This window comes from Schistocerca cancellata, chromosome 10, assembly GCF_023864275.1.
Source record: "Schistocerca cancellata isolate TAMUIC-IGC-003103 chromosome 10, iqSchCanc2.1, whole genome shotgun sequence".
Lineage (NCBI taxonomy): Eukaryota > Metazoa > Arthropoda > Insecta > Orthoptera > Acrididae > Schistocerca > Schistocerca cancellata.
In genome coordinates this window covers 100,079,280-100,103,310 of record NC_064635.1, presented here as the reverse complement: position 1 = coordinate 100,103,310, position 24,031 = coordinate 100,079,280, and the positions used below count along the sequence as shown (strand labels likewise).

Below are 24,031 nucleotides of genomic sequence, written 5' to 3'. Positions count from 1 at the left end.
AAACCACACACACGCGAGTGCCTTTGCTAACAGCACGACATCGCCTACAGTGTCTCTCCTGGCCTTGTGAATATCAGTTGGATCCTAGACGACTAGGAAACCGTGGCCCCGTCTGGTAAGCTCCGATTTCAGTTTCTGCGAGCTGATGACAGGGCTCGGGTGTAGCGCAGACCCCACAAAGCCATGGGCCTTGTTTTGTTAGACAAAATAGGGCACTGTGCAAGCTGGTGTTGGCTCCACAATGTCTTGCACTGTATTTACATAGAATGAACTGGGTCCTCCGGTCCAACTGAACGAATCGTTGAGTGTAAATGGGCATGCTCGGCTACTTAGAAACCCTTTGTAGCCATACACGGACTTCGTGTTTTCGTGATAATGCGCCCTGTCACTGGGCCACAATTGTTAGCAATTGGTGTGGAGGAAATTCTGGAAAATTCGAGCGAACGGTTTGGCCAATATAAAAACAATATGACAAAGCGTGATCTTTTGAACACTTATTTTGAAAAGTGACAGTTTCACGTATTAATTTTTGCTAATAGTTACCCTCATGAGTTTGTGTTTTATTTCTCGGCCACTAAGTGCGACGTATTGAAATGAAGCTTACAAGCGCTTCTAGCGCAAACAAAGTGCATTTTGTAAATACGTTCACGTTATATCTTTCGTTAAGTAACAACTAATTAAGGTAAGACAGTTCCCAACACGGCAAAATATGCAATACTTCCAATAACGTACTTTACATAGCCATAGCAGTTTTATAATTAATTTTAGCCCATGAGGCGTAAAATGTCACTGTTACGTGCTATAGTAATTTTAAACATCTAGCACATTACAGACATGAGAAAAAGTAAGAATTGTAATTTTACATAGTTTTACTCATAATAATTTCATGTTACTACTTAGTTAGTATACAATATAAATATTACAAAAAACGTCGTGAAAACTGTAAACTTCAGGCGCAGCTCATAGAGGGCGCCATACGCAAAACCGATCTGTACTGTGAAACCAACATATAATTTTACGACAGTAATGGTTGAACTGTGTAAGCATTCACTTGAGCTCGAACAACTGCTACAATTCCGCACTGGTATATAATATGAACATTAAAAGACAACCATGTCATAGACTTGTAACTTTTGTAAATCACATTGTAATATATACTCTTGTATTTGTTTTTAGCATTGATAATGACCTGACACAGGTCGAAATCTGATCTGCGTTGTGACTATAAATGTCATATTAAAGCGACTTAATTCTAAGACTGATTGCTGCTCTATCTAACCCAGTATTATTTTATTGTTCAAAATAAACAACAAAATATTACTGGTTCACCAACAGTTGCGATTTTACTCCATTTTGAGAAAATGGGCATATACAGTTGTGGTTATACAACGAAAAGAAGTCTTTGTACCATCAACAGTGTGGCATGCCCTCACTTGATAAGACACTACACACGGTTCTGGAATTTAATATCGGACATTGGCGCAAACTCTGATGATCAGAAAATTTACGCGACGACCTGTCCTCCCCTTTACTGCCCACCAGATACTGGCAGTTAAAATTTCATCCACCTCTAGGATTTGAATCGGCTTACTTCCGAGCGGAGTGCCGCCCAACTGGTGTGCGTTAGCGAGTTATTTTTTCCCAGATTCTTTTATTGCACTAAAATACAATGAGCTACAATGTTATACAACTGTTGATATAAACTTTTCACTATCAAACCATCCTTCAAATGATTACATTAATCAAGAAATTGAGTTTTCAAAAAATTAAGCGAACAAACTATAAGGCAAAATCAGCAAACACAATTCTTGAAACACTAACACTGACAATATCTAAAGATAAATTTGTAGGAGCACTACCTCGGCCATTTGAAATAAAAGTTGCTATTAGACAAGGGGACGGTTCGTCCCGTTTACTGTTTCACTGCGTTCTAGAAAAAGTACACTACGGGCGATTAATATTGCTACACCATTAAAATTACGTGCTACAGACGCGAAATTTAACCGACAGGAAGGAGATGCTGTGATTTGCAAATGATTAACTTTTCAGAGCATTCACACAAGGTTGGCGCCGGTGGCGACACCTACAACGTGCTGACATGAGGAAAGTGTCCAACCGATTTTTCATATACAAACAGCAGTTGACCAGCGTTGCCTGGTGAAACGTTGTTGTGATGGCTGGTGTAAGGAGGAGAAACGCGTACCATCACGTTTCCAACTTTGTCGGATTGTGGCCTATCGCGATTGCGATTTATCGTATCGCGATTGCGATTTATCTTATCGCGACATTGCTGCTCGTGTTGGTCGAGATCCAATGACTGTTAGCGGAATATGGAATCGGTGGGTTCATGAGGGTATTACGGAACTCCGTGCTGGATCCCAACGGCCTCGTATCACTAGCACTCGAGATGACAGGCATCTTATCTGCATGGCTGTAACGGATCGTGCAGCCACGTCTCGATCCCTGAGTCAACAGATGGGGGCTTTTGCAAGACAACAACCATCTGCACGAACAGTTCGACGACGTTTGCAGCAGCATGGACTATCAGCTCGGAGACCATGGCTGCGGTTACCCTTGACGCTGCATCACAAACAGGAGCGGCTGCGATGGTGTACTCAATGACGAACCTGGGTGCACAAATGGCTAAACGTCATTTTTTCGGATGAATCCAGGTTCTGTTTACAGTATCATGATGGTCGCATCCGCGTTTGGCGACATCGCGGTGAACGCACATTGGAAGCGTGTATTCGTCATCGCCATACTGGCGTATCAGCCGGCGTGATGGTATGGGGTGCCATTGGTTACACGTCTCGCTCACCTCTTGTTCGCACTGACGGCACTTTGAACAGTAGACGTTACATTTCAGATGTGTTACTACCCGTGACTCTACCCTTAATTCGATCCCTGCGAAACGCTCCATTTCAGCAGGATAATGCACGACCGCATGTTGCAGGTCCTGTACACGCCTTTCTGGATACAGAAAATGTTCGACTGCTGCCCTAGCCAGAACATTCTTCAGATCTCTCACCAATTGAAAACGTCCGGTCAATGGTGGCCGAGCAACTGGCTCGTCACAATACGCCAGTCACTACTCTTGATGAACTGTGGTATCGTGTTGAAGCTGCATGGGCAGCTGCACCTGTACACTCCATCCAAGCTCTGTTTGACTCAATGCCCAGGCGTATCGCCCGCATCTCGTGGTCGTGCGGTAGCGTTCTCGCTTCCCACGCCCGGATTCCCGGGTTCGATTTCCGGCGGGGTCAGGGATTTTCTCTGCCTCGTGATGGTTGGGTGTTGTGTGATGTCCTTAGGTTAGTTAGGTTTAAGTAGTTCTAAGTTCTAGGGGACTGATGACCATAGATGTTAAGTCCCATAGTGCTTAGAGCCAGCCAGCCAGGCGTATCAAGGCCGTTATTACGGCCAGAGGTGGTTGTCCTGGGTACTGATCTCTCAGGATCTATGAACCCAAATTGCGTGAAAATTAATCACATGTCAGTTCTAGTATAACATATTTGTCCAACGAATACCCGTTTATCATCTGCATTTCTTCTTGGTGTAGCCATTTTAATGGCCGGTAGTGTAGTAAGGATCTGGAATTTGGAGCTAGAAAGATCACAAAATTGAATCAATAATTCCACGAAGGAAGACAAATGGTATTAAGGTAAACTGCCTGGCTTTTGGAGCCCATTTTGGAACACAAGAGACGCAGTTATTCAAATAAATCTTCTGGAAGAAATAGTGAAAAATGTGGTCTCAAAATTTTAGCTGAAAAAAAACCAAATTCATGACAAATATAAAAAAATGCACCAAAATTCATAGAAAAACAGGTAGGTAAAATAGAGCGAGTAAGTAAATTTAAATATCTTGGAGAAGCTATACAACAGAGGGGACTAGAAAATTTTGAAATGTATGTAAGAGGTAACGATAAGGAGGGAGCATATGATCTGACAAAGAATACTTACAACAAGAAATACATATCTAGAAAAACAAAACTAAAATACATTACCACAATAATACTACCAGAATATTATATGGATCTGAATGCCTAACAATGAACTATAAGCTGGATAGGATAGAGGTTCCTGGAATATGCATTGTTGAAAAAAAATGATGGACGCAATACAAACTACAGATACCTGGAAAATGATAAGTAGTGAGGAGATCGACAAAAATACAAAGGAAATATCAGAAGCAATGGTTACAAGAAGATTAATCTTTTTTGGACACCTCTACCGAATAAATGAGAACAGGCTCGCGAAATAAATGTTTCTGTATTTCTGGAAGAAGAAATAATAACAGCATGAATTATAGAAACAAGGAAAGGAGTAGAAAAAAATTAGAATAAAAAATCGGAAATAGCAAAACGAAATCTTTTTAACAATAAAATACTACATTCAGAAGGCTTTCAGTGGAGACAAAATACGAAATTCGGAACAACATGGAAAGAAGAAAGGAGAAGGCAACATAAGGAGAAGGTGAAGGAGTACTGCAATAACAGAATACAAGGAAAGGAGAGTATCTGAATTTATTACGTGCCCGCAGCTGGTAAATAAGAAAATAAAAAACTATAAAAATAAGAAGCAATATCTGCAAGGCTACAAAGGCGGGGAGCGCTTGGTTAAGTCGTTCTCACCGCCCCAGCTCAGCTAATCTGAGTCTACTGAACGATAATCGATGCGAATTCACGGCTGGCTTACCTCAGTCAGAATTCACGGCTGGCTTACCTCAATCAGTCTTGCTCCTGGGAGTGTCTGGTTGCGGATGGTGCACTCCGCCAGCCATAGCAGCGAGATCTGGTCTTGGACGAGGGCTATGGCACACGAGTGGATTTTGAGTCCTTCACACTCCTTTTCACCGTGCTCGCATATGAAAGTGAGAGGAACCGTGCTATTAACCTGTGAAAGTAAAAGCAATTGACACACACAGTCTGTAATAAACACAAGCAAGTAAAAACTGTATAAGTTAGTAACAAAGTTAAGAGAATCTTCCGTCATTTCTTGGTGCTTTTCATTAATTAGTAACAAGTCATCGAATCTGTAGCTGAGTTTCTGTACACTGCTAAAAAAACAAAAAAGAAAAAAATTCACACACGTGGAAAGACGACGTCGATTTCCATCCATGACAGCGTATGAGACCTGGGATACACTCATGCTCATAAATTGAAGATAATGCTGATACATGATGAAACAACGCTCTGGTGGGCGCTTTGCGGGTTTAAATCACCTCCGGATAAGACCATGCGGTGCATTTGAGCTGCGGTCGTTGCACGATGGCGCTGGCAGAAGTCCACATATGCAGAGGTGTCTTGGTGCATGTCAGAGTACGGTGCAGCGAATAAGTGTGCAGACGTTTTCAGACGTGCTAATGGTGACTGTGTGCTGAAAATGGCTCAAAGAGCACATATTGATGACGTTAGGAGGGGTCAAACACAGCAGGTCGTAGCACAGGCCGTCCGTGTGCCACAAAGTGTGATGTCAAGATTATGGCAACGATCCCAGCAGGCAGGAAACTTGTCCAGGCGCTACAGTACGGGACGTCCACAGTGTACAAGAAGACCAATATCTCACCATCAGTGCCCGCAGACGGCCACGGAGAACTGCAGGTATCCTTGCTCGGAACCTTACCGCAGCCACTGGAACAGTTGTCTCCACACACACAGTCTACAGAAGACTGAATAGACACAATTTATTCGCCCAGAGACCTACAAGGTGCATTCCACTGACCTCTGGTGTCAAGAACACCGTACAAGGTCACTGGAACAGTGGTCCCAGGTTATGTTCACGGACGAGATAAGGTATAGTCTGAACAGTGATTCTCGCTGGCTTTTCGTCTGGCGTGAACCAGGAACTAAATACCAACCCCTTAATGTCCTTGAAAGGGACCTTTATGGAGGTCGTGGTTTGATGATGTGGGGTGGGATTATGATCGGTGCACGTACACCCCTGCATGTCTTTGACAGAGAAGCTGTGACAGGTCAGGTGTATAGGGACGTCATTTTGCACCAGTATGTCCGCCTTTTCAGGGGTGCAGTGGATCCCACCTTCCTCCTGATGGATGATAACGCACGGCCCCATGGAGCTGCCATCGTGAAGGAATACCTTGAAACAGAAGATATCAGGCGAATGGAGTGGCCTGCCTGTTCTAAACCCCATCGAGCACGTCTGGGATGCTCTCGGTCGACGTATCGCTGCACGTCTTCAAAACCCTACGACACTTCAGGAGTCCCGACAGGCACTGGTGCAAGAATGGGCGGCTACACCCCAGCAGCTGCTCGACCACCCGCTCCAGAGTACGCCAATCCGTTGTGCGGCCTGTGTAGTGTGCATGGTGGTCATATCCCATATTGATGTCGGGGTACATGCGCAGGAAACAGTGGCGTTTTGTAGCACATGTGTTTCTGGACAGTTTTCTCAACTTATCACCAATACCATGGACTTACAGATCTGTGTGGTGTGTATTCCCTATGTGCCTATGCTATCAGCGCCAGTTTTGCGTAGTGCCACGTTGTGTGGCACCACATTCTTCAGTTATCCTTAATTTATGAGCGTGAGTGTAGATGTACTGACACTGAATGTTGTCCCACAGCAAGTGGCGTAGCTACGAGAGCGCCGTCTGCGTCTACACTTCAATCGGGAATGCTCCCACCCAGAAGGCTCAGTATGGTGCAAAAGTGTGAAGCAGGCAGGCAACCATGCCACGGACAGGCACTCGTGCCACCTACAGCCAAATGAGCGTGAGTCACAGGGATCAGATTGTGGCGTCACGTGAACAGAATGAGATTTTCACGCCGGGCGTGAGTCGTGCTTCGGTAGCTCAGATGGTAGAGCACTTGCCCGCGAAAGGCAAAGGTCCCGAGTTCGAGTCTCGGTCAGGCACACAGTTTTAATCTGCCAGGAAGTTTCATGTCAGCGCACACTCCGCTGCAGAGTGAAAATCTCATTCTGGAAACATCCCCCAGGCTGTGGCTAAGCCATGTCTCCGCAGTATCCTTTCTTTCAGGAGTGCTAGTTCTGCATGGTTCGCAGGAGAGCTTCTGTAAAGTTTGGAAGGTAGGAGACGAGATACTGGCAGAAGTAAAGCTGTGAGTACCGGGCGTGAATCGTGCTTCGGTGGCTCAGATGGTTGAGCACTTGCCCGCGAAAGGCAAAGGTCCCGAGTTCGAGTCTCGGTCAGGCACACAGTTTTAATCTGCCAGGAAGTTTCATGTCAGCGCACACTCCGCTGCAGCGTGAAAATCTCATTCTGGAAACATCCCCCAGGCTGTGGCTAAGCCATGTCTCCGCAGTATCCTTTCTTTCAGGAGTGCTAGTTCTGCATGGTTCGCGGGAGAGCTTCTGTAAAGTTTGGAAGGTAGGAGACGAGATACTGGCAGAAGTAAAGCTGTGAGTACCGGGCGTGAATCGTGCTTCGGTGGCTCAGATGGTTGAGCACTTGCCCGCGAAAGGCAAAGGTCCCGAGTTCGAGCCTCGGTCGGGCACACAGTTTTAATCGGCCAGGAAGTTTCAGTCACGTGAACGTTCTCATAAACCGTAGGTGACGTCCTGGACGTTGACGCACCACAGACGCCCACCAGGATCGTGGTATTGCAAGGGCAGCAGAGGCGAATGGTACAGCTACCAAGTGGCTCACGAGAAAGCTTGTGAGTCCAGACGTGTCAACAAGAACTGTTGCGAACTGTTTATTAGCGGTGGGGACAGGTACACGATTCGCGTGGTGTCGTTAGAAGATCGTTCGGGAGAGGAAATTGTGCGCCGTGGTCTTGAGCAATGAAGGTCCCATTGTACTGGAAGAAGGCCCAGTCATAGCAATCTATAAGAAAGGGTAGAAAATCGGATGCACATAATTACTGGCCCATTTCACTGACATCGATTTGTTGTGTTCAGACATAGTGACCTTTATAGACTCTGAGAAGCTGATCTGCAGAAACCAGCACGGTTTTAGGAAAAAGCGGTCATGCGAGACACAGCTGGACCTCTTTGTGCGTGATATACAACAGGCTCTAGATACCGGCTCCCAGGTTGATGCCATATTTCTCGACTTTCAAAAGGCGTTCTACTCAGTGCCGCACTGTCGCTTGCTCCAAAAAGTGCGCGCTTACGGTCTATCCGATGAGATAAGAGATTTGATAGAACGTTTTCTAACAGACAGGGAGCAGTGTATCGTCCTGATCGGGGAGATTTCAACAGAAACAAGGGTAACGTCAACTGTGCCCCAGGGCAGCGTAATAGGTTCGCTGCTTTTTGCGATTTACATAAACGATCTGGTTGATGGTATTGACTGTTTGCCGATGATGCTGTAGTCTACAGGAAAGTAGTATCAAACGAAAGTTGTGAACATATCAATGAGGATTTGCAGAAAATAAATGCGTGGTGTAATGACTGGCAGTTATCTTTCAATATTAGTACGTGTAACCTACTGCGTATAACAAGGCGAAAATCCCCATTAATGTACGGGTACAAAATAAATGCCCAGTCTTTGGAAGCGGTAACATCCGCCAAGTATCTGGGTGTGATTATTCGAAATGATCTCAAATGGAATGATCAGATTACACAAGTAACGGGTAAGGCGAACTCTAGATTGCGTTGTATTGGTAAAATCTTGAAGCGACGAAGTCCTTCAACAAGGACAATACGTTAGTTCGTCCAGTCTTAGAGTATTATTTGTCTGTATGGGACCCTTACCAGTGGGATCTGATTCAAGAGATTGAGAAGGTCCAACGATGAGCGGCAAGATTCGTTACTGGTACATTTATCTATCGCGAGAACGTTACAAATCTCATAGAAAGTTTGAAGTAGGACACATTTGCAGATAGAAGGCGCGCTAAACGGAAGGGGCTGCCCACTAAATTCCGAAATCCGATCTTCACCGAGTATGTAGAGCATATATTATTGCCACTAACTTTCAAATCGCACAATGATCACCATTCAAAGATAAGGAAAACTAGAGCTCGTACTGAGGCGTTCAGACAGTCGTTTTTCCCTCGCGCGATCCGCGAGTGGAACAGAGGGGGCGGAATATGACTTTGACGCGAATTGTGCCCTCTGCCACACACCGCTTGGTGGCTAGCGGAGTATATACGTAGATGTTGAGGTTCTACCTGCACGCAAGTGATGGTCGCTTGCGCGTACGACGTAGACCTGGTCAGTGCTGTCTCTTAGAGTGCATTCGTCCAAGATATACTGACCCAAACCCAGGCCTTATGGTGTGGCGTGCACTAAGCTACAACTGTCGCTCACATGTGGTGTTTCTGGAGGGGACGTTAATCAGCGCTCGGTACTTGCAGTATGTTGTTATACCCATTCTTCTGCCTTCTTTGAAAAAGAAAGGTAACGTATTGCTCCAACAAGATAATGCCCGCCCACACGCTGCCCGTGTTGTGCAAGACGCGCCGCAGCTTCCCTGGCCACTACGATCTGCGGACTTGTCTCCAAACGAGCACGTGTGGGCTACGATGGGACGAGGAGTGACTGGTGCGGCTCATCAACCAACAACTATTACAGAATTACGTGAACACGCCGAGCAGTCGTGGCATAACGTTTCCCTTTGTACGATCGACTGGATGCCAGATTCAGCGCCTGCATTGCCGCCTGTGTAGACTGCACCACGTACTAATATGGGTGTTCCAGCATGGCTCGATACCTCACACCTCAGAACCGCCTGTGCTATTGATGTGTAAATGTAATCATTTCGTGTACTCCATATACAGTGTTGCAACAATAAATCTTGAGTGAATTGGAAATCCCTGAAAGGGTGTACTAATTTTTTTCCGCTAGTGTACTTATCCGTCTGTGCGGGAACATGCGACTTTTCAAGGTCTCATATCTTGGCTCCTATTCATAACAGAGGTAAGTGGTCATATGTTTTGGAGAACCCTTTGCCTAACGACCGTTTGTATCTATATCTGAAGAACGGGCATACTGCAGGTGCCCTGCATTACAGGGTCAAAATTTAAACATTACATACGTCCTCCGGTCCAGCCAAATTGGGCAGACCAGTTGATTCTTCTGCGTTAGGGGCGGTCTAACACCGACCTTAGGCTCTATTTGTTCATCAGCGGTCCGTGAGGAAACTACTAAAAAAACCATGATTTTTGAGTACGAAAAGTACCAATTGTGGGAATGGTAACTTTTATGATTGATATTCATAGCAGATCGTCGAAATTTGTACCATAAATCCTTAAGACAATTTTCTGAGGACCTTGACACTTTTTTCGAAATCATTATCCGTTACCGAGGTCTATGTTAAACCTTACACACATAAAATATGCGCCTGATATTCGGTCTTAGGCGTAAATGTAATTTTAACTGACGCAGTGAACACATGGCAAGGACTAAAGGCTCATCGAAATAGTTCGGACGTCACCAAACTAAGTTTTTAGTCGGCATCTTCTCACGAATAAAACCTTGTGACTTGCTTTCTCTAAGGTGGACACTTCATGCCTTCACAAATATGCCGAGCGTAGTGCTGCAAAAAATGTGCTGAAAAAGGTCTTAACATACCAAACAGAACTTAAAATCAATGTCAGAGATTTTATAAATTTGGCATGACTGAAAATTCAGTGAAATATTTCTAATAACATTTTTACAAATCATTAACTGCGAATTTTCGATGAAATGCGATCGGCGAGCAAAGTATTCAGAAGAAATACAAAGCAAACTATTTTGTCTTAATCTCTTACGATGCGAACTTATTTGTTATTTGTATGTATCAAAGTATACAGTATTTCCAAGCACATAAACAAACAGTCAAAACTTTGGTGACGTACATAATTCGTTTTATATAAGCAGCACACACTACTATAGCAAGGAAAAGAAGGGGAGTAGCAGAAAAATACTCCTGTCAGAGCGCAAATATGGCGGATATGTTCCTCTCGGAAAGAGTCAGTACCCATTCCGTCTTCCTCCCAAAACTTTTTGTTCTGGAACACAGCAGCAAAGAGACGGTGGCGGTGGCAGAGAAAGGAGGCACTGGCAGTGTGAGAGGAAGGGAAAGGAGGAGAAAAAAACGTCAGTGAAAGAGAACGAGAAATAGATGGAGACAGGTGCACTGGGACCGAAAGAGACAACAGACAGTGGAACTTAAAAATACAGATGGGTCTAGATCATACATAGTCTTGGGGGTCTGGACACTCCCAGACCGGCAAATTGGAGAGTAAAATAGGGGAGGACGCATTTTGGGCCGAAAATTTAAAGATGCGTGAGCAGGAGCTGGACTACTCAGAATTATTACGCTACCAACTTATGGTGGAGACAATAGTAGTGCGAAAGAAAGACAGAAGGAGACATTGTAAGAGGGAGAGAGAGAAAGAGAGATAGGAGTGATAGTGGGATATACTGTAAATCAATGGGAGGTAAAGGAAACAGTGGGAAAGGGACATATGTGGATAGTGGCAGTTAGAGGGAGAGGCTTTGTACGAACGCTTAACTACAAAGAGAGACTGGGTTAAATTATTTACAATGTTCTTGTTAAAAGAGTGAGAATGCATTCATCTGTCAAAAATTTTGGGCAGGAAGATGGGATGAGGATTGAGACAGCTGATTTCCCACTTTCCTGTCTTTAAAAGAGGAAGAGCGTTTGTCCACTCATGTGGTAATGAATTACATGCAGTAAACGAAGTCGGCGTGTGAAACGCAGACATACCTCAGGCGTATAAACCGCGTGGAAAGGCCTCAGCTTCTCTCCACTCGGGACACTTAACAAAGAAAGAGAGTTTAAGAAAATAAACACCTTGTTCCCAATCGCGGATTCTTACTGCATACATACTCACGATCTCAGTTATGTAGTTACAGGCCTACGGCTTAATTAATTAAAAAGTTAATAAGATTAAGTGGTAAATTTATGGTCAGAAAACAGTTTTCGCCTGTCGTAACTGTTATAGCATAGCACTCCATCTTCAGGCAAAAAGTGGCCCATCGGGACCATCTGACCGCCGTGTCATCCTCAGGTGAGGATGCGGACAGGAGGGGCGTGGGGTCAGCACACCGCTCTCCCGGCCGTTATGATTGTTTTCTCCGACCGGAGTTGCTACTATTCGGCCCAGTAGCTTCTCAATTGGCATCACGAGGCTGAGTGCATCCCAAAAATAGCAACAGCGTATGGTGGCCGGGAAGGTCACCCATCCAAGTGCTGGCCACGCCCGGCAGCGCTTAACTTCGGTGATCTCACGTGAACCGGTGTATCCACTGCGGCAAGGCCATTACGTAACTGTTCTAAGTTTCCTATATGTCATTTGGTTAACACCAGACACCAGGTCACAAACAAGTGATTTGATGTCTGAGCGGATATCAATATGCACGGATATCTTTGGTGAAGTTGACTTTAAAGACAGAAAAAACCTCCACCGATCGTGAAGTTTTAACTATCACTGTCCACTACGATACATTGGCGGAAAAAAATTAGAACTCAAAAAATAGAGTATTTGCAAGCAGCTAAAGGTCTTTAGACGGCTAGTCAGGCAGCAGTTAGAGTTGACGGTAAATTGAGTTCATGGTTCAGAGCAGTTTCAGGGGTAAGACAAGGCTGCAACCTGTCTCCACTGTTGTTCATATTATTTATGGATCATATGTTGAATACAATAGACTGGCTGGGTGAGATTAAGATATGTGAACACAAAATAAGCAGTCTTGCATATGCGGATGACTTAGTTGTGATGGCAGATTCGATTGAAAGTTTGCAGAGTAATATTTCAGAGCTAGATCAGAAATGTAAGGAATATGGTATGAAGATTAGCATCTCCAAAACGAAAGTAATGTCAGTGGGAAAGAAATATAAACGGATTGAGTGCCAAGTAGGAGGAACAAAGTTAGAACAGGTGGACGGTTTCAAGTACTTAGGATGCATATTCTCACAGGATGGCAACATAGTGAAAGAACTGGAAGCGAGGTGTAGCAAAGCTAATGCAGTGAGCGCTCAGTTACGATCTACTCTCTTCTGCAAGAAGGAAGTCAGTACCAAGACTAAGTTACCTGTGCACCGTTCAATCTTTCGACCAACTTTGTTGTATGGGAGCGAAAGCTGGGTGGACTCAGGTTACCTTATCAACAAGGTTGAGGTTACGGATATGAAAGTAGCTAGGATGATTGCAGGTACTAGTAGATGGGAACAATGGCAGGAGGGTGTCCACAAAGAGGAAATCAAAGAAAAACTGGGAATGAACTCTACAGATGTAGCAGTCAGGGCGAACAGGCTTAGATGGTGGGGTCATGTTACACGCATGGGAGAAGCAAGGTTACCCAAGAGACTCATGGGTTCAGCAGTAGAGGGTAGGAGGAGTCGGGGCAGACCAAGGAGAAGGTACCTGGATTCGGTTAAGAATGATTTTGAAGTAATAGGTTTAACATCAGAAGAGGCATCAATGTTAGCACTGAATAGGGGATCATGGAGGAATTTTATAAGGGGGGCTATGCTCCAGACTGAAAGCTGAAAGGCATAATCAGTCTTAAATGATGATGATGATGATGATGATGAAAATAGAGTAATGAAATTTCGGGAACACGTTTGTATAGGTAACAATTTAAGTGATTAACATTGCTAGATCACAGGTAATATAAGCGCGAGATAAGCCATTATAACTGTGAAAGCAGGTGCATGAACAACAGGTGTAACTGCAAGAATGTTCAACGCAAGCAAGCAAACATGCATGCATTGTGCTGTATAGGTACGGTTGTCAGTTTGTAGGATGGAGTTCCACGCCAGTTTTACACTTGGTCGTTCCATATAGGAACACTTAATGCTATTTGTGGGTAACACTGGAGTTGCTGCCCCATCATGTCTCGTTTGTGCTGGACTGGAGACAGATCTGGTGTTCTAGCAGGTCAAGGCACATGTCGACATTTTGTACAGCATGTTCGTTTACAACAGCGCTATGCGGGCGAGCGTTGTCCTGTTGGAAAACGCTCACTGGAATGCTGTTCATTAATGATCCCAGACCGTGACTCCAGGTGTATGTAAAGTGTGTCTAGCTCGCAGACAATCTGGCCTCCTAACGAACGAATGGCCATCGCTGGCACCGAGAGAGAGAATCAGCTTTCATCGAAAAACACAACAGACCTCCACCCTGCCCTCGAATGAGTACTCACTTGGCACCACTGAAGTCGAAAATGGTGGTGGTTCGGGGTCAGTGGAATGCACGCTACAGGGAGTCGGGGTCGGAACTGTCCATCAAGTAACCAATCTGTAACGGTTTGTTGTCTCACTGTTGTGCCAACTGCTGCTCAGATTTCTGCTGCAGATGCAATGCGCCATAGCCATACTCCAAACACGATGGTCTTCCCTCTCGGTAGTGCCACGTGGCTGTCCAGAGCATGGTCGTACATTCTCGTGACCAGCGCTGCCAGTAATTATGTACAGTGGCTGAAATATCGCAGGAGGAACGTCCAGCTTCTCGAATCGTCAGAGACGAGGGTATGGTCAGGAGTCCCCCATGGAAGAGTAGGTGGACCACTCTTATTCTCCACACACAAAAACGTCCCGACGAACAGGGTGAGCAGAATTTAACAGCTGTTTGCTGATGTACAGGAAGATGGCGAGTACGGGTGGCGGGTGCGAATAGCCTCTAACTCCGTATGAACATGCCTCTCGAGGCACAGCGGCACCGACCGACCGCCGTGTCATCCTCAGCCGTTAGGCGTTACTGGAAGCGGATGTGGAGCGGCATTTGGTCAGCACACCGCTCTCCCGGCCGTTGTGAGCTTTTGTGACCAGAGCCGCTACTTCTCAGTCAAGCAGCTCTTAAACTGGCTGTTGTGTACATAGTTCCGTGTAGTCAGCGCGTACACAGCTTTCCCACTAGAGCGCGCCCCGCTAAGCACAACAGCGCAGGCGCAGCGCTCGTCCATCTCCGCACTACGAGATGGCGCTGCCTTAGAGATGGACCAAATTCTGCTTCCGCCGATCCGTGTATTAATATGTAACGCAGCCAATGAGATTGCTGCTAACGTAGAACCTTTTCTCCTCGTGGATCACACTCGCGCAGTGATACATGAACGCGCGAGGTATTATAACGAGTGTACAGACCTCTGATTAGTCAGTCTGTACCAGTCTTCATTTGACTGCACCAGTCTGTACCAGTCTATAGTCAAGTTTCAGTCTGCGCCTAATAAGATTTCCATATTCCTGTACATAGCTATGAAGATAAATGAATAGACACTTTTGTCAAGTATCACAGATATGTGAGAATAAGATTAACGTACCAAGACCAAAGGAACTTCAGATTGTCAATTGTAAACAGCATCCAGAATCAAGTTACGTAATGTCTATGCTTTTTATGATTTTAATAAATGTGTGTGAAAATTAATCAAGTTCTGTTTAAAGTTGGTCACCATCAATCTGCTACTCTAAGCGTGCAAGTGGCATTTCTATTGTCTGACCTAACGGCAGAAGATAAACACGCCACGATAAGACCACGAGACATATTGCTGACACTCGCCTACTTCGTTTGAGCGACAAGTCAAATAATCTGATGGTGTGTGCACCGAAGGTCTTACAGTACGCACACCACACTGGCCTCACAGGCTGATTGCACACTGTTTTACCAACAGTGCTCGGCAGACCCCAAAGGTCACCCACCCAAGTGGTAGCCAAGTCCGACAGCGCTAAGCTTCGGTGATCCGGTGGGAACCGATGTTACCACTGTGGCAACGCCATTCGACGCTAAGTGGTTAGACACAGGGAGTGCTTCTTCGTACAGTCGGGCAGCTGGATTTGGCATTTGCCGGGCTGTAGTGTGATGTGTCTGGGCTAGTGGTCTTCCCACCATAGAACCTCCTGGAGCGTCGCTGTGCTGTGGAAAATGGTTTGGATCCACTTTTGCCTTGGACAGTAATTTATTTCTTGACTAGTCTGGTGTTTTGGTATTGGGAATATGGCTGATTATGTGGGTAACACCCATTTTCATGCTTTGCAATTCCTTATGCTTTTACTTGTGGCGCTGTTCGCTGTGTATTATAGGAAGTGCCTTTTAAGCTGTGATATGAAGATACATGTTACGTTCATTTTTTTAAGAAGGGAAATGGAAATACAAAACGTTCCAGCTGATTTCATATCAAGTGTTATTTAAGATGTCTGTTTCTGGCATAAGCTTGATCTTGATAAGGAATGAGCCCTTTCTGTGATGCTAAGACTGAAATGTGTCGAATTTTTTCATTTTGAGAATAGTATAATGCATATAGGCAGTCGTTTTTCTAGCGCTCTGTCTGCGGGTGGAACAGCAAAGGAAAAGAGTGGTACAAGATACCTTCCGCCATGCACCGTAGGGTTGTTGGCGGGCTATGTATGCAGATGTAAATGTAGATGTAGATGTATGGAGTAGAATGTGCTGTCCTCTGCAGCAGGTGTGTGTGTGTGTGTGTGTGTGTGTGTGTGTGTGTGTGTAATGTAACACTGATGAGTGGTGTGAAATAAAGCTTTACGTGTAGTTTACTGTGTTTCAATCGTCTTAAACAGTAGAAAGTAGAGAGAAAGTGTTACTTACCACAGTTTTGCCAAATGGCACCAGTGTAACGTTGATACGACCTGGAGCACGTGTATACGCCGGAAGCAGCTGGTTTATGAAGAATTCACTGCAGTTTGGGTTTAGCGTTTCATAGTAGACGCCAATTGTCACTGTGTTATCAGCAAATACCTGTAACATAATATCTTCCGTAACGACTGGCAGTACACATTCATGATGAAGCTGCCTTACACGATAAAACGCACTGAAGACGGACAAAGGCAAGGGTCTGGTTGTGAATTCCCTGGCGTAGGTAAAAGCCGTGTACGGCAGTCGCTTAGTGAACAAAATAAGAATGTCGGCCAGATTTGTGATGGATTCAGGACTTATTAGCGGATGCAACTTTGCACGGCGCTCTAAACGGAGCAGAATTATTAGATGTGGAAGTACCCTAAGGGAGCCCGCCCAGCTAGCCGCGCGGTCTGTTGCGCTGCTTCCCGAGCGAGAAGGCATGCCGGTCCCTGGTACGAATCCGCCCGGCGGATTTGTGTCGAGGTCCGGTGTGCCGGCCAACTTGTGGAAGGTTTCTAAGGTGGTTTTCCATCTGCGGCGAATGCGGGCTGGTTCCCGTTATTCCGCCGCAATTAAACTATGTCGGCGATTGTTGCGCAAATACTGTTTCCACGTATGCGCACACCATAAGTACACTACCAAGCAAACATTTGGGGCTACACTCGTCTGGTATGAAACGTTCCCGGGAATGGGGTGTCCACTGGGGGCCGAAGGTGGAACCACACAATAACTCTTGGTTTGGTGTAGGGCGGCAGTAGGGTGGGTGGACTGTTGTGGGGTTGTGGACCACTGCGGGTTATGGTGGGACGGAGCCTCTCCGTTGTTTCTAGGTCCCTGTTCAACAGACACAATACACACAAATGTTCAAATGTGTGTGAAATTTTATGGGACTTAACTACTAAGATCATCAGTCCCTAAGCTTACACACTACTTAACCTAAATTATCCTAAGGACAAACACACACACCCATGCCCGAGGGAGGACTCGAACCTCCGCCGGGACCAGCCGCACAGTCCATGACTGCAGCGCCCTAGACCGCTCGGCTAATCCCGCGCGGCACAGTACACACACACACACACACACACACACACACACACACACACTAAGGGAGTGTTAATGAGAGGCTTATATTTTTCGTGATATTACATGCCGGGTAGCCAGATAGCTTTTCTTAAACCAACTTCAGTAAATTGTAGTAAGGAGAAGTTAGAGAGAGTTGTTTCCGAGACGGCGAGGTGTGTGGAGCTGCACCGCCCGCCGCACCCTGACGCTGCCTAACCAACGACAAGGTAATGAACACACGCGATGCCGCATAAGAGTCATAAGGCTTCACTCAGAGCTGCGGAAGTCTCATCTGTTACATCCCCTTTTTGCGTAATACTAGTGTCGATCGTCAATTAAAGCTCATGGTATTCACATTTGCTACTAGAAGTTAAATTCTGAAACCCGATGATTTTTCTGTTATATAATTATTGAGAAGCCACATCAGCCACCTTAATTTACGCCAAGTTAAATAAGTAATTAAAGATAATTGAGGGTCACTGTAGACCGTTTTGATAGTTTTCTCTTTTATGAAACTTAACTTAAACCAAGATTATAGATGTGATATGGCATAGGTCATCCTTCGATCCATTGTAGAACTTGGAAACGCATTCAGGGAATATTCGTTCACATTTTTGTTGAATGCAGTTGGTTTTTATCATCCTGTTTTAAAATATTTCCTTTTATCAGTAGTGCAATTTATAAACAATGTTTTGTGAGTAGAATAAAATTTCCAATGGTAAACTTAACTGCTTTTTCGACGTTATTTTACCAGCTAACTAAAAATAGGAAAGCCTTGAACCCCTTCCATTAAATTTAGTTAGTATTAAGATTCTTTTACAGGGAGTGCAGTGGAGCTGACGCTGAAATCATTACGTATTTGATTATATCATCGCTAGTCTCACTGAACTCTTCTGAACTCTACATGTCATGTGTGGTATGGCGTCTCCTTACCAGCAACAGGTCCCAGGTTCAAACTAGTCAATTCCCTAAAAAAACACGCTCAGAGCGTCGTTGCGCGAAAGTGGTAGGGAGACATGACTTAGAACAAACAGACACCACGGAGAATGTTAGACTGTTCGCAGGAGTCTGTGCTGGAAAATGATCTTCGACCAAAATAGACCATACTGTAAAGCAGATCAAATTGTTACGTAATGCGATTTCTTCATATTCTTGAATCATTTTTAATAAACAAAACATTTTGTCAATTTCAGTTATTAACTGTATGAAAATGCAAGTCGTTAAAACAAATTAAAATTCCTTACCAAAATGTGTAAGATCAAATAGAAAAAATGCTTTTTTTATTTCTTTATGTACCTACGTTTTTCAGGATATATCGTTTCTTATCTCTCTGCAAATTGTAGTTCATTTTCATGCGATTAGTGAGTGGAAACAAAAACATTTTATTTTCATTTAGACAAAAAAGTTCAAATGTGTGTGAATTTCTAAGGGACCAAACTGCTGAGGTCATTGGTCTCTAGGCTTACACACTACTTAAACTAACTTATGCTATGAACAACACACACACAACCATGCCCGACGGAGGACTCGAACCTCTTGGCGGGAGGGGCTGTGTAAACCGTGACACGGCGCCTCAAACCACGCGGCCACTCCGTGCGGCTTCATTTAGACAATTATGACACAATATCTTTGGTTGAAATTTCTATTTTATAGTAAACTAGCTTACCACCCGCTGCTTTGCTCATGTAGACTGTATGGTCTCAACAGTTTTTTTTTATTTAATGGAATTATGTTTTTCACTAAACGCAACATCACCCAAACTTTCCACGCTAATTAAGGCCATAGAAGCGGAGTCTTTTCCGGATGTAATTCTGACCAAAAAGCGGTTCTGGTAGCTGGAGCCGGAGCTCCTTGTTAAACTTGCCTTATGAGTTCTCGTGGTGGCACTTGCATAGAAAGTCTCATCCCCTAACATACGTTTTCTTACAAGTCACAATCCGATTTTCATAAATTTAAATTAAAAGAAAATTTTTTATATGACGAAATACTTTCATAAAAATTTCATCCCCTATATCACTATGTGTCAGAGGTTGTATTTCCAAAAAAAACTCTGAAACACATATTTTTTTATTTGTAACTGACAAGCGCAATACAAATTTTCACAGCTCTAGCATTGAAAATGTTTTCATAATGACACGCTTTATTTCCATAAAGCTTAGGGGTTGTATTTCTAAAAAGACAGAAACACTTATTTTTTTAGTTCTAACTTACAAGTCAAACTCCAATTTTCATTGATTTAAATTGCTCTAGTACTTCTTTAACCCATTACTGGCCATTGTCCCTTTTTTGGGACGCGTATATTTTACTTATTTCTACGTAAACCTTGCTTACCTGTAGGTTCAACTAACTGCTATAATGCCTGTAAATGTAAAATAAATAACTTTTTTCTAAGTACTTCACGTCAGGAAAATTATAAACTTGCCGATTTTTTGTTCTCGCACTTGGCAGCACTGTATGTCTGCTGGTAGTTCCTGGACGACAATGAGCTGTGATTTAGTTGTCTGGGCGTGTTTGTTATGAACATATGGATGGCCATGTAAGATTAAGTATACTTCAGATTTTTTCAAGTAAGTGCAATATCGATATATTTTATGCGTCCCAATAATGGGACAATAGCATGTTACACTATCATTTATTGTTGATGTGCCCTATTCTTGAATACATGTATTATACAGAGAAGATTTGCATTTTACGTTCTTTGGATCTGCTTTTTTTCATGTTCTATTCGAATTTTAAGATTCCAACAGGATAAAAACATGCCGCGTGGACTTACACTTGAAGAAATTCTAGTAGAAATAGCGAACCATCAAGAGAGTGACGATGAAGATGATGACGTAGAACTGACGATTATTCCACCCGATGTAGATGTAATAACAGATGAAGAAGACATTGACGAAAATGTACTGAACAATGAGTCTGATGTACAAGATGTAGACGGTACTTTAGATAGAACCTCTCACTTTTGGATGTCCGACAGAGAATAGTGATGTTTTACCTATCAGTACCAAAACGCAGAGGACCACAAGGAAGCAAATTGATGGGAAGACGGGTGAGCACAGATGTACGACTAGATCCAGGAAATCATTTCATTGTGTCACATAAAACACAGAAGAGAGTAAAACACAGAAGAGATGAGATTACTGCAAGAAAAAAAAATTGTGATAGGTGCAATGTTGGTGTACACGGGAAGTGTTTTGCTTCATTTCATACTGAACAGACATTCAATAATATTAAAACATTCTTTATTTATTGTTTGTGTTGATTCTTACAATATTATCCATGGAGAATAAGGTTGTGAATTTGCATAGCGCATTTGGCCAATGTCCCAAAAATGGGACGATTTGCAGTTTTTGTTCTAATAAACTGAAAATTTCCAAAACAACTTTTTATTCAATTAATCATTCAATGTAACGCACTTTTGTATAAAAGTTTGCAAAAAATGATCCGATAGAGTTTTGGCCAGAAATGGGTTAATAATGATTTAATTTCAAGAAAGCTTTCATTCACTGTTAGACCTCCATACGAAATCCGCCCCGTTAGCTGGGTGGTCAGCGCAACGGACTAGCATACCAAGGAGCCTGGGTTCGATTCCCGCCTGGGTCGGAGATTTTGTCCGCTCAGGGACTGGGTGTTGTGTTGTCTCTATCATCGTCATCTAATCCCCATCGACGCGCAAATCGCCGAAGCGGCGTCAACTCAAAAGACTTGCACCAGGCGACCGGTCTACCCCACGGGAGGCCCTAGCAACACGACGGTTCTTTTTACCTCCATAGGAGTTAAATTTCCACAATTGCTAAAACACGTATTTCTTTATTTCTGATCACGAAACCAATCGCCAATTTTGGTTGCTGGATACTTAGCAGTGATAGGAAATCTTTTAATCTTCAATTCCGACTTTTCCATACTTTCATTTTACTTCCTTTTTTTTCACTACTGGCCATTAAAATTGTTACACCACATAGTTGACGTGCTACAGATGCGAAATTTAACCGACAGGAAGAAGATGCTGTGATATGCAAATGATTAGCTTTTCAGAGCATTCACACAAGGTTGGACATGGTGGCGACACCTACAACGTGCTGACATGAGGAAAGTTTTCAACCGATTTCTCATACACAAACAGCAGTTGACCGGCGTTGCCTGGTGAAACGTTGTGATGCCTGGCGTAAGGAGGAGAAATGCGTACCATCACCTTTCCGACTTTGATAAAGGTCGGATTGTAGCCTATCGCGATTGCGGTTTATCGTATCGCGACATTGCTGCTCGCGTTGGTCGGGATACAATGACTGTTAGCAGAGTATGGAATCGGTGGGTTCAGGAGGGTAATACGGAACGCCGTGCTGGATCCCAACGGCCTCGTATCACTAGCAGTCGAGATGACAGGCACCTTATCCACATGGCTGTAACGGATCGTGCAGCCACGTCTCGCTCCCAGAGTCAACAGATGGGGACGTTTGCAAGACAACAGCCATCTGCACGAACAGTTCGACGACGTTTGCAGCACCATGGACTATCAGCTCGGAGACCGTGGCTGCGTTTACCCTTGATGCTGCATCACAGACAGGAGCGCCGGCCGGTGTGGCCGTGCGGTTCTAAGCGCTTCAGTCTGGAACTGGGTGACCGCTACGGTCGCAGGTTCGAATCCTGCCTCGGGCATGGATGTGTGTGATGTCCTTAGGTTAGTTAGCTTTAAGTAGTTCTAAGTTCTAGGGGACTGATGACCACAGATGTTAAGTCCCATAGTGCTCAGAGCCATTTGAACCATTCGAACAGACAGGAGCGCCTGCGGTGGTGTACTCAACGACGAACCAGGGTGCACGAATGGCAAAACGTCATTTTTTCGGATGAATCCAGGTTCTGTTTACAGCATCACGATGGTCGCATCCGTGTTTGGCGACATCGCGGTGAACGCACATTGGAAGCGCGTATTCGTCATCGCCGTACTGGCGTATCACCTGGCGTGATGGTATGGGGTGCCATTGGTTACACGTCTCGCTCACCTCTTGTTCGCATTGACGGCACTTTGAACAGTGGACGTTACATTTCAGATGTGTTACGACCCGTGACTCTACCCTTAATTCGATCCCTGCGAAACGCTACATTTCAGTAGGATAATGCACGACCGCATGTTGCAGGTCCTGTACGGGCCTTTCTGGATACAGAAAATGTTCGACTGCTGCCTGGCCAGCACATTCTCCAGATCTTTCACCAACTGAAGTCGTCCAGTCAATGGTGGCCGAGCAACTGGCTCGTCACAATACGCCAGTCGCTACTCTTGATGAACTGTGGTATCGCGTTGAAGCTGTATGGGCAGCTGTACCTGTACACGCCATCCAAGCTCTGTTTGACTCAATGCCCAGGCGTATCAAGGCCGTTATTACGGCCAGAGGTGGTTGTTCTGGGTACTGATTTCTCAGGATCTACGCACCCAAATTGCGTGAAAATGTAATCACATGTCAGTTATAGTATAATATTTTTGTCCAGTGAATACCCGTTTATCATCTGCATTTCTTCTTCGTGTAGCAATTTTAATGGCCAGTAGTGTACTTATTCATTTGAGATCTGTTGCATACTGCATTAGAAAATAGATGTATGGGCACTAATCTAATTCTGTAGGAAGTAAATTTGATTATGCGATTCCGTGAGGACCCGTTTGTTAGGCATCAAGTATATTGTAAATTTTTTTTTTCATTGTCTTGATAAAATTGTATGGAGAAACAAGCGCCCATCACTTTTACAGTGATCCTCGAATGTCCTGCTAAGGAACGAAGGAAGACATTGGGAGGTACTTACTTGTGCGTGAAACAAGATGGCGAAACCGAACGCAGAGAGAACACCCCGTGGCAGAAACATCTTGGCGGTGTGGCGGCGGCGACAGTGCAGGGGACGGCAGCTGTGTCCATTTATACGCTGCCCGCCGGCTGGTGTGCGTCGGAAAGTAAACAAAACCTCACCGACGGGTGTTGCGTAGGAACGCGGGTGCAGACCCTGACCTGCGACTCGCAGCTGCGACGAGGTGACTCCGTGTCAAGCAGGAAAACCTGTAATTTCTCGCGAGGCGATAACAAAAAAAAATGGCTCTGAGTACTATGGGACTCAACTGCTGTGGTCATCAGTCCCCTAGAACTTAGAACTACTTAAACCTAACTAACCTAAGGACATCACACACATCCATGCCCTAGGCAGGATTCGAACCTGCGACCGTAGCAGTCGCACGGTTCCGGACTGCGCGCGTTTTTTTTTTTTATTTTTTAAATCTCATTTTTGTTCACTTTTGTTCGTTGCATCTGTTCGGGGCGGACGTCGTAAGACATGTGTTTAAGTTCGTTGTTGATCGATTAGCTCAGTTTTTTTATTACAGAGGGCTGTTAACCTTCTAACTGAACACGCTGAGCTACCGTGCCGGCAATGCGCGCGTAGAACCGCGAGACCACCGCGGCCGGCAGGCGATAACACACCCCGCTACAA

At 44.5% G+C, this 24,031-nt stretch overlaps 1 protein-coding gene across 1 annotated transcript in view; it reads right to left on the bottom strand.

Moving 5' to 3' along the window:
• The window catches only part of LOC126106171 (GILT-like protein 1), a 33,572-nt gene extending 10,086 nt beyond the window's left edge, over positions 1 to 23,486 (bottom strand). The window contains exons 1-3 of the mRNA XM_049912410.1: positions 23,357 to 23,486; positions 16,472 to 16,621; positions 4,725 to 4,895 (exon numbers count right to left, since the gene is read on the bottom strand). Coding sequence (XP_049768367.1) covers positions 4,725 to 4,895; positions 16,472 to 16,621; positions 23,357 to 23,416 — 381 coding nt within the window. The 5' untranslated portion in view covers positions 23,417 to 23,486. The remainder of the gene's footprint in view (positions 1 to 4,724; positions 4,896 to 16,471; positions 16,622 to 23,356) is intronic.
• Between the last annotated feature and the right edge of the window lie 545 nt (positions 23,487 to 24,031).